We start from the raw sequence: 18,262 nt of genomic DNA on the forward strand, positions 1-18,262 counted from the left end.
TGATGATTCAATCAATTTTAACTTTTAGTTTTATGCAACCCGAATTACTCATGTGCGTACATTGTGGACTACTAAAGTTCTTTGGTTCACCATCGTCGGAACGAATTCCCGTCACGTTGAAATGATCATTTTGTTTAATTAGATTACTCGGAAATTGAACAGTTTTATTATTTTTGGTCAATTTGCAATAAAATCTAGGGTAATATTCGTAAAAGGGCCTACGAAATTTTTCGCGATGACCGGATTGCGGCCATAATGTAACAAGTTGTCAAAAAACGAACGTAACCTCAAATTCGCACATGTCTTGAACAGTAAATTTGGCCCAAAAAATGGATTTGTTTGTGATAAATCGTCACGGCGACTCCAAGCCGGAAGTGACGGCCGAGGAGGAAACCGCCAAACTCGCCACAGTCCTCAAACGAATCGAACGCAAGAAGCAGCAGCGTATCCGCCAGCGAGAGCGCGAACGTGAAAAGCGCCAGACCCCGAAAAAAAACCCGAAACAAAAAACCACAGTCCCCAGACGCCCGCCTAAAACCCCAGAAGCAGACGAATTCATCGAACCTCAACCGAAACTTAAACGGCCCCCAGATCTGAACAGTTTCACAATTCTGGGGGCCTCAACAGCGGCGAAAAAACCGAAAGCTGACCGGGTTTTGCCCCAGTGGCTCGCCCACCCCACTGTGATATCGTCAGACTTGCAGGAATTGACCTGTAAAGTGTCCAAGTTGAAGGAGTTGGATAAGGGGCTCAGGGAGCAATTGAAAGCCAACGGGGTCAAGTATTTGTTTCCGGTGCAGGCGGAAGTGATCCCGTGGGTGTTGCAATCGCGCCAAAATGCCGATATCATGTTCCCGAGGGACGTGTGCGTGAGTGCGCCTACCGGAAGTGGGAAAACTCTCGCGTTCGTTTTGCCAGTGGTTCAGACTTTGAAACAGTTCACTGTGAGGAAAATCAGGGCTTTGGTGATTTTGCCGACGCAAGATTTGGCCGAACAAGTGTTTAAAAGCTTCAAGTTGTACACGCAAGGGACGCGAATCGAAGTGGGCCTGGTCTCAGGCAAACAAATGTTTCAAGCTGAGCAAAAACAATTGGTTTATTTCAACGAGTGCTTTGGTTTTGTGAGCAAAATTGACATTCTTGTATGCACGGCTGGTCGGTTAGTGAACCATTTAAAATCGACCAATGGTTTTAATTTACAAGCGCTCGAATTTTTGATAATTGACGAAGCTGATCGTGTTTTGGAAAGTGTTCAAGACGATTGGTTGTATCATTTGGAGAAACACATTTACACGATTCAAAACAGGAAAGTTTTAAATGTGTGTACTTTACAGAGACAAAGGGCGCCTCAGAAACTCCTCTTTTCGGCGACTTTGACCCAAGACCCCGAAAAAATCGAAAAATTATCACTTTTCCAACCGAAGCTTTTCACTTCATCGGTCGTGGAAAACTACAACGAAAGTGAGGAAAAACCCATGATTTTGACCGGAAAATACACAACACCGAAAGAATTAACGGAGAAATACATCGTCTGTTCTAAAGACGTCAAACCACTCGTTTTGTACGCGTTCCTCAAACGTGAAAATTTGACTAAAACTTTGGTTTTTACTCATTCAGTCGAAAGTGCCCACAGGCTTAAAATCCTCCTTAAATCACTCTTTAAAAAACGGTTAAAAATCGAGGAAATTTCCTCAAATTTGAAGGGGAAAAGCCGAGATGAATTTATTTCAAGTTTTACAAAAGGTGAAGTTGATTTATTGATTTGTACAGATTTTTTGGCTCGAGGGATTGACTTGCCGGGGGTTAATTGCGTGATTTCTTATTCAGCCCCCAAATATTTGAAAACGTACATACACAGAGCCGGGAGGACAGCTAGGGCGGGTGAATCGGGGTTGGCTGTGACGCTACTACATGAGGAACAAGTGCCGGCGTTTAAAACCTTGTTGAAGAAAGAAATTGAGGAGGTTGAGGTTGGGGTTGAAGAATTGGAGGGGTTGAGTGAAAAATATAAGAAGGCGTTAGGGAAGCTCAAGGAGGCGGTTAACGAGGAGCAAAAAGTGGGGATGGAGAGTGTTTTGTCCAAGAAAAAGGCTTTGAAGAAGCTCAAGAAAAAGGTTATTAATTCGGTTAAATAGCAATTGTTTTGGAGTAATAAAATATTTTTTGTTTCTGGGTGTTTGATTTATAAACTAAGTTGCCAATATTACCTTTTGACTTGCTGGGCCAATTCAAGGGGCTTCGTTAACATTTTTCTTGTAAATTTCACTAATTTGTTTTTGAAAAAAGTGGGGTTATGTGGTTTAGTGACTAAGGGGTGCCAACAAAGTTGTGGCATTGTCATTTCAACAAACCCAAATTTTTGAGTAAAATTTGCTCAACTAGTACGAACTATTCGGGAAAAGTGATTATTCATACACTGCTATAACAAAACAGTTAGGAAATTCATCAAACAATTATTTGAAACCACAGATGGTTTTGTGTGTGGTTGGTAACACTTTTGTGATTTTGACTCCAGCAAAATTATCTAACGGAAAAAGTTTTGAAAGTTTTTTGTGTGTGATAACGATAACGTCATTCTTTTAATCGTTAATTGTGCTATAAATTGAATGAATTAAGACTGCGCTTCATAACGACTGAATCATGAGTGAAAACAGTGATATTTTCTCCTCGGACGAAGAGCAGGACTCATTTGATGGTACTTTTTTAGTTTCTCGTTTTTATTGTATTTAACTTATGATTCATCAGGACGTATTGAAGCTTCAGATCACGCAGATGAGGCCAAAGAGCCGGTAAAAGAAATTGAGTCAAATCTTTCAAGACTTAGCTACAGAGACAACAGTCAAATCAGTGATGATGAAAGTGATTCAGGAAGTGACCAAAAAGCTTCTTTTTACACAGATGAGGAAGATAAGTCCATCTCGAGTGATAAAATCGATGGAAGTACCCCTGAAATTATCAATGATTCTCTCAGTATTGTCGAAGTGAGCAGTGACGATGAAACTGTCCCTACAACTAGTCAAAAACAAACAAAAATCACTTCTTTTTACACAAAACCGCTACTTGACGTCAAACTTGAGCCCCCAACACCCCAAAAAACCATCGTAGGCCGGGCACAGTACGAGGAACAAGTGAAAAAAATCAGCTCAATTGAAGCTGATTTATTGAGGGCTAAAGTGAGTGAACGTCGCTTTATTTTCACTTGTTTACGTAATCAATTGTAGAATGCCATGAGGGTGATCAAACTGGAAAATTTGCCTGATCGGGGGAAATCCCTAATCGACAAAGAACAATCATTGATCAAACTATTGCAAGAGCAAAAGGATTTGTTGGATACCATGGAAGTAAATAATGAGGAGCCCCCTTTAACAGCCCAGAATCGAATCGAAGTTGCTTGGGACGAGATCGAGGCAGGCGTGGGGGCCGTGGGGCCCCGAACATTTGGTAAAATCGGTGTTGCTCGATTTAAGGCCGAGAAATCAATGGCAATGGAGACTCTCGATTCGCTTCACAAATCTTTGGAGACTTGTCCGACTGAAAAAGACACCGTGGAGGACCCACGTGGGCTTAAAGTGCCTCTAATGCCCCACCAAAAGCAAGCACTAGCCTGGCTTTTGTGGCGCGAAAAACAAAAACCCTCAGGGGGGCTCTTGGCTGATGATATGGGACTTGGGAAAACGCTTACAATGATTTCACTAATATTGAAGTCAAGGGAATTGAACACTGATGAAGAGCAAGATAAGGAAAACCATCGTGATAAACGGCCAGGGGGCACTTTGGTCGTTTGTCCAGCCAGTCTTATGAATCAATGGTCTGAGGAGATTAATAGGAGGACCAAAAGGGGGCTGCTGTCTGTTGAGGTGTACCATGGGGCGAAACGCGAGTCTAAGCCCAAACGGTAAGTTGTTATAAATACGTATTCTTCCAAAAAATACTTCTTAACGTTTTGGAAAAACGTTACTAAACACTAACTAGCATCAAATCTATTCTGAAATCTATAATTCCGGGACTATTGATGATAATGGTTAGTACAGGTGCATCCATATAATTATATGAAGATTATCTTACTATGATACAGAGTTTGGTGCGAAAATCGTTGATGAATGGAAAAATAGAAATTTTTTTTAATTCGTCTTTTAAATTATTCAAAGTTTTGCGTTTGTTTCCACGCCAATTGACCTACCAGAACATCTGTCTACACATTTTCAAAACATTTTAATATGGGTATCTAGTTATCTGAGAACTCGTCTTATAGTTTTATCTATTTTTTTAGTTTTTTTTATTGAACAGTTTTGTTATTTTCTTTTCAGTTTTGCAGTTTGTAATTCTTAGAGTATTTTAATTTTCATTTAATATTACTTTTCAATCACTATTTAATTTGTTTCTCAAAATCCCTTGGAAAAGAAACAAGGAGTTTGAATTTTAAGATTCTATCCAGTGTCCCTGAAGTGTCAGTGATTTTTTAATATGTTACAATTTTTTTTGTTTAAATAAAAGATAGGACTTGTGTATTTTTATATTTGCCTACTTTACGGAATTTTTTTAATCTTTTACCATAGAATTTTCTTTTTTTTAAGTTTAATCTTTTTTTAATTTAATTTAATTTAATTTAATTTAATTTTTGTTTTTTCTAACTGTAATTATGTAATTAGTCCATTTATTTTTTATTTTTTAAATATTTTGCTTTAAATAGTTATTTTTATGGAAATTAGCGCAGAACAAATGTTTTTTAACTTGAGAATGTCAGACTACAACTACATAATTAAAAAAAAATAAAAAATAAAAAAATTGGCTTTGCGTGCATAATACAAACAACTGTATTTTTTACAATTACACTGCTTTAAATTACAAATTTTTATTCTGTGAAATTCTTGAATATTTCATAGAAAATAGGGCCTCATTACTTTTTATATGTTACTTTGCATTATCAATATAATAAAACTTTGTCTTAAACTCATTTGTTATTTTATCTTTTTTTCTTTTTCATTTAAAATTTTTTTTGTCTATCAAAATTCTCTGTGGAAGGGAAATAAATAATCTGAGTATTATTAAGATTTTCTGTTAAAATAAAAAATGCACACTTTCGTTGTTTTATATTTTCATCCTCTTGATTCTTCTCGGATTTTTTCCAATTTTCGTTTTTCTTAAAAGTTTAAACTGTCATTTTTGTAATTTGTTAATTTATCTATTAACATTTTTTTTAATATTCTGGTTTAAATCATGGTAAATGTTTTTTTTAACTTGAAAATGTTAGGTTTCTTATCGAGATCGTTTGATTAAGACTAAAAACATTTTAGAAAGCTTAAAAAACGGGTTTTGCTTACTTAATAGAAACAAATTTTTTTTTACAATTGCACACTGCAAATTTATTATTTCAAATATTTTTTAATAATCCATCAAATCATTAATTTTTTAAGTTGTCGCTGGTCTATTACTATTATTTTTTAATTTTATTCAAACTCTTTCTAATTAAAAATCTTATTTTTTCAGATTTGCAGAAATTTGTAATTCCTGGTGTAACTAAAGTTAGTAATTGTAGTTTCGTATTTTTATATACTTGATTCATCTCGAGTTATTTTATTTTATTTTATTTATTTTGTCAAAACTCTCGAAAAGGAATAAGTCTGAATATTTATTTTCTAATCTTTGTTTTCCAAGAATATTGCAACCTTTTTTTGTTAAAATTGTGGTCTAAATAAGTATCATCTTCCATGTGTTTTCTGTAAATTTTCTTCAATTGATATCAACAAACTATTGGAACACTCAAGTAGTTTTGAAGAATGTGTTGTAAAAACAGTAGCTAATGAAGCGATTGCAAGTATTTATCGATAAATCTAAATAACCTTTAATTAACAAAATAAGTATATTGACTTTTAATAGGCTGTTATAATTGTTTCAACAAAATTTTTCTTGTTTTTTTTTGTCTAGTATTCTTGGAAATTGATGCGTAGACTTACATTTTGTTAAGGAATTGTAGAAAAAAAAATTTTTTTTTAGATTAGCCGAACACGACGTCGTCATCACCACCTACTCGCTGATTATGAACGAAAACTCGCGAGATGGCGCTGTTTTTGGAGTACACTGGCGCCGAATTATTTTGGACGAAGCCCACCAGATCCGCAATTACAAATCAAAAACTTCCGAAGCTGTTTTCCGATTGTCGGGCAAATCGCGGTGGGCCTTGACCGGAACTCCTGTCCACAACAAAGAGCTGGACATGTATGCGATTTTCAAATTTTTACGTTGTTCACCGTTTGATGATCTCCATGTCTGTATTAAATTAATTTTTTGCAAAGTAAGCAAACTTGGGGTTTCAGGTGTGGAAACATTGGGTTGGTGATAAGAGCACAGGTGGCGCGATGCGTCTTCATGCTGTTATTTCTTCCTTAATGTTGAGACGGACCAAGGCTGAGTTGATGGAAAAGGGCGTTTTGGAGAGTTTGCCTGATCGCAAATGGGAATTAGTTTCCGTCAAGTTAGAGAAGGATGAGATGGATGTTTATCAGAAAGTTTTGATTTTTTCGCGGACTCTTTTTGCACAGTTTTTGCATCAACGAGCTGAGAAAAATCAAGACGCTTATGATTTGAAATTTAACGGAATGCCACGTGAGTGATATATTTTTTTGTTTTAAATAAAATTATTAATTAAATTATAGCCGACCCTAATGGTGAATATTTCAAAATGAGGAACAAATTGCTGAAATTGAATCGAGTCAAAGAAGTGAGCCAACACGAAATTCTCGTTTTGTTGCTGAGATTACGACAGATTTGCTGCCATCCAAGCTTGATCAAACAAGTAAGTTGAAAAAATTGTAAAAAAATTAAATGAAAAATTTTTGATGAATTATTGCTTTATTATTACACAATTATTGTTTTTTTTTTTCAAATTCAAATACTGTCAGAGACTAGAGAATTCAAATGTAAGTTTTTCTTAGTGAAATTAGTTTGAGGATTTCGTTACTTTCTTTAATCTAATTAAATTTAATTCACCAAGTTAGACTGAAGTTGATGTTAAACATTTTAGCCTGTTTCTCTCGGTTTAATTCATTGTTGAATCAGATATTTATTTATTATTTCTATATTTATTTAAGATTTGGTCAAAAACGTCTAAAATCCACAAAAATAAGTTACAATAGGTGGCTTTTAATCGCTTTAGTTTGCCTTTTTTTTTCGCCATATTTTGTTATTGTTAAGTCACCCTTACCTACGAAATTATATTGAAATTTAGCTTATTTTGCTCGATTTAACTCGTTTTCGAATAAGAAATTCATTTTAAAGTTCAAAAATTTTCGCCAAAAATTGTTTAAATCAATTTTTTTGCGAAATTTCGCTAGATAATAGACCAGAAAAACACCAAATTAAGTCTAGCACTTAATTTGCTTGTCTTTTCAAAAAAGTGTTTTAGCACATTTTCTAGCCAGAAACCAATTATTTCGCAAGATTTCGTTAAAAGTTTGCCTTTAAATTACCAATGTATGCCAAAAGTGGTATTATTTTTGTCTTTTTCAACAGTTTAAACACATTTTTTTTAACTTTTCGATTAATTTCGCTTCACAGGCTGGAAAAACTTTCGTTTGCAAGATCATGCCAAAGCTTTATTTGATTTTCACCCGATTTAGCTCGTTTTTTGGCGAAATTTCTTTACAATTAAGCCGAAAAATGGTCAAAAAATGTGATGTTTTTTAATTTTTTCAGGCCACTAAACATTTATTTAGTGTCATGTTCTCAGTTTTTTGTGAGAAAAAGAATAAAAAATTACAAAATTTGTTTAGTGAAACATTATTTTTCCTTCTTCGAGTACTATTTTGATTCGGTTTGCAGCATTTCTCAAATTTTTGTAAAAACAAACGTAAATTTATTGTTCCTTCGTTAAATCGAAAATTGCGTAATTCCCCGTTTTTCGATTTTTAAAGACGTTATTGTGATAAAACTAAGTTTTTTTAAATCGCTAAAAATTGGATAAAAAGTAAATTATTTGAACCAGCCTTGAAACAGAGACGATTATTTAATGTAAAAAAAATTACCATTAGATATTATTTCTACGTGTCTTGAGTATTTAAGAGATACATTCTCAGTTTTTTATTTTTAGACTTTTTTGCTAAAAGAGGCCGAAAACTTTCGAATTTGTCTTTTTTAAGCATATTTTTCTATTATTTTAGTTTTGGTCGAGTCTTGTTGATGTAAAAACTAGGTTTTTTTTCGAAAAATTTATCTACAATTGGATGAAAAAAACACTTTTTTAGGTCAAGACTGATTTATTTTCAAAGTACAAATACACGTATAGATTGCAAAATAAATGGAAATTCATGGAAAATAAGCCGAAAAACTAAAAACTACTCTAAAATCATATTCTATTTTTCAGATATAAAATTAAGTCTAAAGATGCCACCAAAACCAATCAAAAATCACCAAAAAAAGTCGAAATTTGCATAATTTTTTGCCAATTCTTTTAACTGTTTAACTTTTTCAGCCAAAAACGGAAATATTCGCAAAATTTTATTCAATCATGAAGAAATAAATGGTACTTTTTGCCTTTATTTAATAGTTAATTAACCTTGTAGGTTTTCTATCTCGAAAAATTTTGCTTAAACTTGCTGAAAAAATCGCCAAATTTGATTAAAATTGATCTTGATCTTATCTTATTACAGTCAACTTTAGTTCGCTTTTTTAAACTTAAAACTAAGTTATTTTGTAACATCTATGAACACGTCTCAAAATTCCAGTTTCATTGAATTTCTTTTGTTTTTGAGCGAAATTTTTTCTACAATTGGCTGAAAATGAGAAAATTTCATCGAAAAATGAGCTATTCCTACTTTTTTTAAGTTTTCATACACATCACCTAATTGAGTCAACACTCAGAAATAACATTTTTTATTTTTTACGTTTTATTAGCACGTTTTAATGAGAAACCTAACAATATTTTTCAAAAACTGTCTGGAAAAAGCCAAAAAAAAATTCGAAGAATTTAATATTTAATTTTGTTATTAATTCGAAATGGCATTTTAAACAAAATGAAATAAGGATCATGTGCTGATGTGACCGAATCACTTTTTTGATCTTCTCACAAAGTGTTTAAATGTTGCTATGAATTTGAAAATCATTGTCTTATTGTTTTGTTCTGCTTACAACCGACAATTTTTAAGATACCAGTCAAAGATTAAGAAACTGTTTAATCTCCAAACACTTGTGCTTGATTTTTTGAGCGGCCTTTATATCGAAATAAAAACTAATGTAAGCGCAACTAGATGTTACAAGGCGATGAAGATTTGGGTAATGCCGATGACCAGGAGGAATCCGAAGAATTGAATCTTCTCGAACAATTGAATAGATTAAACATTCATGAAGAGGAAGAGCCTAGAGTTGCCGCAAACCTCGCTAATGAAGGTGTCGGCTTGAAAGAAGCTTCAAAAGGTTACTTGAACCCCACAAATCCAGTTTTCATGACAGAGAGACCGAGCAGTAAAGTAAGTTTGTCATTCCTTGTTTCGAACGTTTGCAAAAAAATTAATTTGCTTCCAGATCAGAGCATTGATTAATTTACTCAAGAACAAAATTTCGGGCGAGGATAAAGCGATTGTCGTTTCGCAATGGACTAGTTTACTACATTTAGTTGCAATACACCTCGAAAACGAGGGAATCCCCTATGCTAGTCTCGATGGTTCAGTCGTCGTTCAGAAACGAATGCCAATTGTTGACAATTTCAACGATCCAAACAGCGCGACGAAAGTTTTGTTGCTGTCACTAACTGCTGGCGGAGTTGGTTTGAATTTAGTCGGAGCGAATCATTTGTTTTTGTTAGATTTGCACTGGAATCCGCAGTTGGAAAATCAGGCACAGGACCGGATTTATCGGATGGGCCAAAAGAAGGACATTTATGTGTACAAGTGCGTGTGGTTTTTGTGGTGAATTTTTTTTTTCTCACAATTTGTTTCAGGTTCATGGCTCTTGAAACAATTGAGGAGAGGATTAAAGCTTTACAAGAGAGAAAACTCGAGATTGCCAATGCGATGCTTACAGGGTCCAAGCAAGTCACTAACAGTAAACTGTCGCTGCAGGATTTGAAAATGCTTTTTGATTTTAAGTAACTGATTTTTTGTAGTATTTTGTACAGTGTTCTATTTTACATGATTTTTATATTTTTTTATTTTTTAAGGAACAATACAAAATAAGAATTGAGTTCAGTTTGTGGGTTGTATTTTTTACCCCAAACTAAATGAATTGCGTTTTTACAAATTTAAGAAAACGTAGGAAATAATCATAAATTTGCAGATGTTTTCGTCAATAACTACCCGAAATATCAAAATTTTATAGTTTATAGTGTTATTCTAAAATAACGATTAGTTTAGTGCACTAAACAACTATAAACACTGTTATCTAATGGTGGTCACACTTGTTTTTTAAATTCTTTAACGTCTACTTTCTAATCATTTTTTATTTGTTTCAGTTTCATATTTTTTACTTTAATAACCGTTTACAAAACCTTTACTTTATTTACACCTTTTTATATCCCTTAATTAAGTACCGAATGACTAAAAATATTGGAAGAGAAATTGGATATAAAACTTTGACATCTAAATTTGATAGTCACGTAACCTGACGACAAGAATTACAGTCGTTATAGTCCTCAGGCATATAAATTGAAACGCATTTATGTTTTTAATATCAGAAAAAATAAGGATTAATTAATAAAGTAATTAGAGTTAAGCTAATTAATAAAAAAAAATTACAGAAAAAAGTGCCTGAATATCGTCTTTGTTTCAAATGTGCATCGTTTTAATTAAGAAAAATTTGATTTTTTTTAGATTTCGCCCAAAACTCAACTTTTATTGTTATGTCAAAAACAAAAGATGTCGACATTTGACTAAATAATATACTAGTTCTATTGGGAAAAAAGTAACAAAAAATATAGGATTTACTAGATTCGGATTTAAAAAAAAGCACTACTATGACTATATTAAAAAACAAGCTAAGTCTGCACTTTTTATTTTGGGAAATAATAAATTGTAGAAACGACACTTTCTCTAATCTTAGCATTGTCCTAAATTTGTAGCAACACACTTGCCTTCAAAATGTGATTTTAGAGCTCCAGAACATAATTTTTACATAATGAAGAAAAAATAGGTTTTATATGAATGTAAACAAAAATGAAAAGCATTTTTTTCAATATTAACAATGTAATAATAATAAATAATAGTAAAAAAAATCATTTGATATGTAATAAAAATTAATAAATAATAATACGCAATGCAATTGTTAATAAGAAAATTATTTGCTAATAAAATAAACAATCAAGTCATCCCAGTTGACATGGAACATTTTACACATACGTATTAGTTTACATCTTTCCTAGTTATTTTTGGAGAAAAAAATATATGAGACCTAAAATTTGTCTCCAACTGCATTGTTGTCATGAAATATTACTTTAGTCAATCTTCAATATTTCGCTTGGAAGAGAATACAAAAGCGACAAATTGTGTTCAAAATTTTGATATTCGCCTCGTGAAAATAAAATATATCCCATTTCAGTTCATATTAGAGAATTAGAATAATAATTAGAATTAGAGTACTTGAAAAGACCAAGGGAAAGATCTAGGATTCCTCTTTAGAATGGGTTGAAAAATATTTTCAAATTTAAAAACCCTAAATATTTCGTAAATGTCTAAATTCAGATTTAGGGACAGTTTGTGAAGATTAACTAAAATAATTTTAGTAATCCAAAAACGCATTAAAAAAATATACAGCGTGCTTAAAAACTGGCGCACCAACTCAATGGTGTGTGGTAGAGAACTGGTTACATATAAAGGTAAAAATAGTAAAAAAAATCTTTGTATTAAAGTTATTAATAAATAACGGATTTTAGATAAATGATATTTGGCAACGTTGTCTAACAGTCATGATCGCAATAGAATTTGAGCAACAATAAAAATAAATTATTTTTGAAACGGTTTTCTAGGAAATAATTCCCAGTGTTGACACATCTACACATTGTGATTTTTTTGATGAATTTTAATTTTTTTAAATTAAAAAAACTGCTAAAATGTGATAGTAAATTTAAAAATAATTATTCATCATTTTGTTACGGAACGATTACCTGGTATGAAACATAAAAACATAAAAAATAATGAAAACTAAAGAAGTTAACATACTAAGTTTGTAGCTCCAGATTTTTTAAAATATGACTTTAGGAATTTTTTCAACATTTTTCCCATAATCTGCACTTACTTCTCAATAAATAACCACTGAGTTGGTGTGCCAGTTTTTGAGCACCCTGTAGTTTTCCATTCAAAAATAAAAATTTAAAACATGTTGAAAATATTTTTCATTGAGTAGAACCTAAGAGATTATGGTTGTATACAAATTTCCAGATGATTATCATTACTAGAACTTCCAAGACTTCTAATGTGGGGTTTAGACGAAACACCCTATATTATCCGTTTTTTTATTTACAAAAACTGTTTACAGTTGTAAACAAATAGTTGTGTTGTAGGTGATATGTAAAATGAATCAACAATTTATTTAAAAAAAATATTTTAATAGAGTTGTATTAAACAGTTGTCATTGTCAAATTCGGGTATACAAATAGTTGTGTTGTAGGTAATATATAAAATGAATCAACAAATTATTAAAAAAAAAACAGAATAATAAGAATCGGTTAAAAACCCCGATGTGACGTCTCTCACCTAATCACCCTATCACATCCTCGTATCGACAAAACAACCGTCACCCCCGACAACACATTCGCAAATCATTTCAAAATTGTCATATTTTTGTTGGCAATGGTTAGTGGCAAAGAATTTCGTTCTTCTTTACGCAAACCACTACCCGGAGCCCCCCGACACAAAACCTGTCGCATCGTTCCGGCCTTCACGATCCAAGCTCTACAAAAAGGTACATGTGTTGTCCCTCCGCCCCGTTGCAATGCGCTCAAGGAGCAGCCCCCCAGACCGACCAACTTCCGAACGAACTACAAACGCGGGGATTTCCCCATCGCATTGGAAGCCAACGGCAAACGAATATCGTGGAAAGTAAGTCAGTTATTTTTTTAACTGTTTGGTATCGTGTTTTGAACAGGCCGACATAAACAAACTGGACTACCACCACTACCTGCCCATGTTTTTCGAGGGGCTGTGCGAGACGGAAAACCCCTATAAAGCCTTCGCCCAACAGGGGATTCACGATATGTTGACGTATGGCGGACCGAAGATTTTTCCATGTATTCCACAATTAATTATTCCGATTAAAAGTAAGTTTTGTTGAAATGAGCCACAAAAATTGTAATTTTTTTTAGATGCTCTCAATACGAAAAATAAGCAAGTCATGTGCTCCACCTTAAGAGTCTTGCAACACTTGGTCAAGTCGGGCGATATGGTTGGGGAGGCTCTGGTCCCCTATTACCGCCAGATTTTACCCGTATTGAATTTATTTAAGGAGAAAAATGGTAAACTTCGAATTAATTATTCATTTTTAACACGAATTTTCAGTAAATTGTGGCGACGGCATTGATTATAGCCAAATGAGAGGGGAGAACTTAGCCGATATTATTAACGATACTTTGGAAACGCTTGAAAGATATGGGGGAGAAGATGCGTTCATTAACATCAAATATCTCATCCCGACATACGAGTCGTGTATGATGAACTGAGCCTGGTTGACAAACTTAGTAAATAAAAAAGATTCTGCCAGCTGTACTGTTTTATTTAATATAAATAAACTGCATACACGACTACCAAACAAAAAATGGTGTCCTGAAAAAAATTCTATTAGAAATTTGTCACCATGGCCTTCTTGATGGACAGGAAACTCGTTCTTATTAGACGTCTAACTTCATTTTTAATAATAAAAAAATTAACGTTTTAACGGTGTTATAACTCTTATGATTTTCTTATGATTTTCGTATTTTTAAGTTGTTAGCAATTAAAAACCGCCTTGAACAAAGTTCCCTATACAACAGGAAGGCTGTAACACTTACAGGTGTCCCAGCGAGTTGAAAAAGCCCATTCTTGACCTTTTAATGTTAAAATGTTAATATTTTATTGCATTTTTGATGTAGTTTTAACATTGATGTAAACAGACGGGACATTGCACACATTTTTAGATTTTATTTTCAGTTTTTACGAACAGTACCAGTAGAAGTGAATTTTTCTTTATAGGAACTTAGTACCAGTCAAACTGTTTTCAACCTACAATTAGAGCAGGAAAAAGAAATACAAATTGATGACGGACGGGACATAAAAAGACCTCACATTTTTATCGATGAACAATTGTTATAAAATTCTGTTAATTTACAAGGTACTAATTCCAACAACTATTTCATGCTTTCAGAATAAAATTTTTTCAGCTCATTGCTGTCAATTTTTTTTTAAGTAAGCAGATAAACAGCATATAAGATATTAATAAAAATTAAATATTTTTCTTTTTACTATTATTTACTTTCCTTTCTCATTCTCATTTTCTTTTCTTATTTTGTTTTCATTTTATTTATCACATTTCTTTTTTGTTGTTTAAGCATGATTATAATTATTTTTGTTTGGGTTAAGTTGGAGCAGCTTCGACTAAACTTCGCCTATAATAAAGAAGACAAAAAATGAAGTTTCTTAAAGTGGAATAACTTAAAAAATTTAAACTGAACTCTGTTATTTTTCTGACATGTAAAAGACCTAATTAAATTGTCTCTCTAAAAACATTAACAGTGAAGTGTCTTAGCCATTAGACATTATACTGAAAGGATAATGATAATACTCAAAGGAAAACTCAATGATAAAGATAATACTGAAAGCAAAAGTTAAATTTTCAGCTAATAATACGTTTAGTGTTATCCTTAGACCAGTATTCATCTTTTATTGGTTTATACAGTGTAATAATAATAACTAAAACTTTAATATTTCTTCCTGTTTTTTTATCTCATCTCGTCGTTCTCTTGTTTAGTTTCGTTCTTTAGTCTTTTCTTTCGCTTCTCTTATCTGTCAACTGTGTTTTTTCTCAGCTCTTTTTGTTCTAGTCTCGTCTTTCTTCACTTTCTCTCTCGTCCTACGTTTTGTAATCTATTTTCGAATTTTTTTTTTGCTAGTTTTAATAATTTGTCCTAGTCTATTTTTTTCCGCCTTCTTTTTGTTGTTTTTGTCACGTCTCTCGGGTTTCCTTTTTTTAATTTTACATCTTATATCGTCAAAAACCGTCACATAAAATACTTGGCAAACGGCATTACATTACAACCACGATTAAAATTACAAAATTCAAAAATCTTTTTAATTTAAAATTTCCTTTCTTTTGTTTGTTTGTCGACTTTTATTATCCGTACTGTTTATAAATCCGTATATAAACTCCAACCATAAAAGAATATTTGTTTTTCTACTATCGCTATCCAAAATGGCAAAATAAATAGATATTTGCGCTTCGAGTTAATAACGCAGTTGGCGTTGCCTCAAAACTATCACTATCAAAACATCAAGCGACAAAATAGAAAAAACGCTAGCTCTTCCATTTTTTATTGAAATCAAATGTCTACTGTAACGAGTAAACAGAAAAAATCTGAATTTAATAAATTATTACATAGTTTTGTTCTGAATATTATGGTATAGTCTTAATATTTGCGATTGAGAAAAAGTCTTGTGTGTTGTGTGTAAGAAAATTTTTGTCCCCACTTTATTTATGGCAAATTCTTAAATCTTCGAGGTGGGGTTACTATGAATTATGGTATTTACTATGGAAACAACAACGCTCAAGAAAAATGTGTATTTTTGCTGAAATTCACTTTTAAATTCAAATATCTTTTTACATTATTAACTGTAGGCGTTGGAAACTTTATGTTTTTAGATGATCTTTGGGAAGCAGAAAAAAATAGGCTGTTCCATTTAACTGATTCAAGTTATTCAACTTTTAACAAACTTTTAAATTTCTTTACGCTCTTAATTGCAACATGCTACACAATTGGTACAGATTTAAGTTCGAACTTTTCTTTTCAAAATGGTAAAAGTCCTACTTTTCTAGGATTCTTAGTTTTTGTGTAATCATTTTTTTACAAAGCGTGTTGTCAAAAAAAATCAAATTACCTCAAAAATTAAGCAGAATCGACCAAAACAAGTTTAGATCAAAATCATCAGTACCTAATAAAAGCTAATTAAAACATAAGTCTGTATTGTAGCTTTTTTGAAACACTCTGAATATTTGACAACACTTTTAGGTGATTCAGGGGGTTAGTATAAAGAAAAAGATTGATTTTCTAACATTTAAAGGTCAATAATGGACTTTTTTAAATCGGTGGGAATAGGAACCTACATTTGAGAATGTCTCGCTCGTGTATCCATCAGTCTCGGCGTCCCAGAGACACCGCACCCCCGCCTTCACCCCAGCCCCCTTGTGCTCGCCCAGAATCACTTGTACAATGTGTTTGTATCGTTTCATTTTCAACTCTGTTACTTTTTCGCTGATTTCATTGGCCAAATCAACGGTCCATTTTTTGACTTGGTCCGGATCGTAAGATTTGCCACTCAATTTCTCGGTGAGGATATTTCGCATTATTTCTTTCACTGTTCCACCCTTGAATCTAATTGAAGTTAGTTATAGTGCGCTGGTGATCTTGTTTAATACTTGTCTGCCAAGACCGGTTTAATTTGGTACGAGTGTATCGCCGGAATTGTCTCGCAGCTTGGGGGGGCTATAATGGCTGACTCGGCAGCCACTTCCGAAACTGTCTCACGTGTGATATCACTACCTACGGCTGAAACTGCGTCCGATATTTCAACATTTTTGTCGTTTTCTGCCATTATTGTCTTTGGTGTATAAATCGATTGTTTACAAATTTGAAAACATAACCTAAAAATTGGTGACAAGTGACAGACGGTTGATAGATCGAGCGCTAAATTTAAATTAGTGATTAAACACTCGTGATTTAAATAATCATTATCAATTGATTAGAAACCAATAGAAATTATTTTACGTCTTTTTGGAACAATTTTAAGCCTTGTAATTTTGGACAATTGATTAAGGTTGGTAACACGATGCGGCAATTTTCAAATTCTAAAAACTAAATTGAAGTGTTGATAATATTATAATAAATCCACTTTATTAAAAAAAATGTATGTTAAAGTGACAATGGCATTTATTTTTTCTTCTTTTTGAGCTTCTTGGCCTCTCTCCAGGCCTTGTAATGTGTTTTTTGTTTTTCTTGTATGATTTCTTTAAACTTGCGTTTGTTGTATTTATTGAATTCGGAATCTGCGAGAAGTTCGTCAACGAGTGTCTTTTTCCTTTCTTTCTTCGTCAATCTGTTGTTATAGTAATCCAGAGGTGAATCCATCACTTTTCCAATCTAGTGAAACAATAAATTAATTAACACACTAGTGTCAAATGGTAAAACAAACCTGGAAATATTTTGGAAGGACTTTCAAATCGTTTTTCTTGTAAAACCGTTTCGGGTCCAAAACCGAGCGCATTTGTAGGATTTCAAGGTCACGTTTCACTTCTTCAGTCATTTCAGTTGCCGGCAAACCGTACCATTTCTTCCCTTTCGTTAATTCTGCTTCTTTCTACAAAAATAAACCGTCAGAATCACCAAAATTTAACAATAATCATCAATACTTTTCGCTGTTTCTTCAAAACTTTTTCGGACAGTTCAAACGGGGGTGCAATGTGTTGTTTTTCAAATTCTGGCGTTATGACAGACTTTTTCAACACTTCCTTAATTTCGGTTTTTGAGTTTAAGTTTTGCAATTCCGCCGAAACATTAACTCTCTGCGGTTTCTTCCTTTTTCGACCCTTCCAACCCATTTCCTTAAAAAAGGAGTCCATTAAACCATTCTTTTTGTCGTTTTTGCGTGGGGCCTTTTTCTTGGTGGCAGACTCCTGGCGGTACTCCTCCAGAAGCTTTGACACCAAAGAATCTGCAAAAAAGCAATCACCTGAATAAAACATCTAAAAATTACAAATTTACGTACTCTCGTTGTTAATTGAGGGTTCCAATACATCGTCCGAAGCCAACGAACCCGTAGTATCAATTACAAAATCCATTTTTGGACAGAAATGATCAAAAATTAATTAAACTGACACATGTCACGTTACATAACCTCAATTTTGACAACCTTACTGAAATTCAACTTTTGCAATAATTCACACACAAACGAATAAAACTTGCAACTATCTGATTCATGTGTGAAAACTAACTTGTAATGCAACCGAATAAACACTAATTATTACTACAATATTATTAATTTTATTTTTTATAATAGCTTTTAAAAAATTGAAAACACTGCCAACAAAAATGCAACCA

At 32.9% G+C, this 18,262-nt stretch overlaps 5 protein-coding genes across 5 annotated transcripts; 3 read left to right on the forward strand and 2 right to left on the reverse strand.

Annotated features, from left to right (window-relative positions):
- The first annotated feature begins 121 nt into the window (after positions 1-121).
- Positions 122-2,168, forward strand: Dbp73D (Dead box protein 73D). Its single transcript, XM_964272.4, has one exon. It carries the CDS (start codon positions 330-332, stop codon positions 2,133-2,135), a length of 1,806 nt encoding a protein of 601 aa, XP_969365.2. The 5' UTR covers positions 122-329; the 3' UTR covers positions 2,136-2,168.
- A 196-nt stretch (positions 2,169-2,364) lies between these two features.
- lds (lodestar) lies at positions 2,365-10,178 on the forward strand. Its single transcript, XM_008201311.3, has 9 exons — positions 2,365-2,695; positions 2,746-3,173; positions 3,222-3,895; positions 5,995-6,265; positions 6,315-6,603; positions 6,654-6,793; positions 9,243-9,461; positions 9,517-9,881; positions 9,932-10,178. Exons 1-9 carry the CDS (start codon positions 2,641-2,643, stop codon positions 10,080-10,082), a joined length of 2,592 nt encoding a protein of 863 aa, XP_008199533.2. The 5' UTR covers positions 2,365-2,640; the 3' UTR covers positions 10,083-10,178.
- Positions 10,179-12,673: 2,495 nt separating this feature from the next.
- On the forward strand, positions 12,674-13,681 carry LOC103314689 (uncharacterized protein). The gene is made up of 4 exons (XM_008201312.3): positions 12,674-13,022; positions 13,069-13,240; positions 13,286-13,435; positions 13,479-13,681. Exons 1-4 carry the CDS (start codon positions 12,774-12,776, stop codon positions 13,637-13,639), a joined length of 732 nt encoding a protein of 243 aa, XP_008199534.1. The 5' UTR covers positions 12,674-12,773; the 3' UTR covers positions 13,640-13,681.
- LOC100141971 (tctex1 domain-containing protein 2) lies at positions 13,672-16,854 on the reverse strand. The gene is made up of 3 exons (XM_008201372.3): positions 16,585-16,854; positions 16,273-16,540; positions 13,672-13,742 (listed from the first exon to the last, which is right to left on the reverse strand). The coding sequence occupies exons 1-3, from the start codon at positions 16,758-16,760 to the stop codon at positions 13,695-13,697; spliced, it is 492 nt and encodes a 163-aa protein (XP_008199594.2). The 5' UTR covers positions 16,761-16,854; the 3' UTR covers positions 13,672-13,694.
- Positions 16,855-17,025: 171 nt separating this feature from the next.
- Positions 17,026-18,201, reverse strand: LOC658161 (uncharacterized protein). Its single transcript, XM_964570.5, has 4 exons — positions 17,931-18,201; positions 17,575-17,876; positions 17,358-17,522; positions 17,026-17,305 (listed from the first exon to the last, which is right to left on the reverse strand). The coding sequence occupies exons 1-4, from the start codon at positions 18,001-18,003 to the stop codon at positions 17,096-17,098; spliced, it is 750 nt and encodes a 249-aa protein (XP_969663.3). The 5' UTR covers positions 18,004-18,201; the 3' UTR covers positions 17,026-17,095.
- Positions 18,202-18,262: the final 61 nt, after the last annotated feature.

This window comes from Tribolium castaneum, chromosome 1 (assembly GCF_031307605.1).
Source record: "Tribolium castaneum strain GA2 chromosome 1, icTriCast1.1, whole genome shotgun sequence".
NCBI lineage: Eukaryota > Metazoa > Arthropoda > Insecta > Coleoptera > Tenebrionidae > Tribolium > Tribolium castaneum.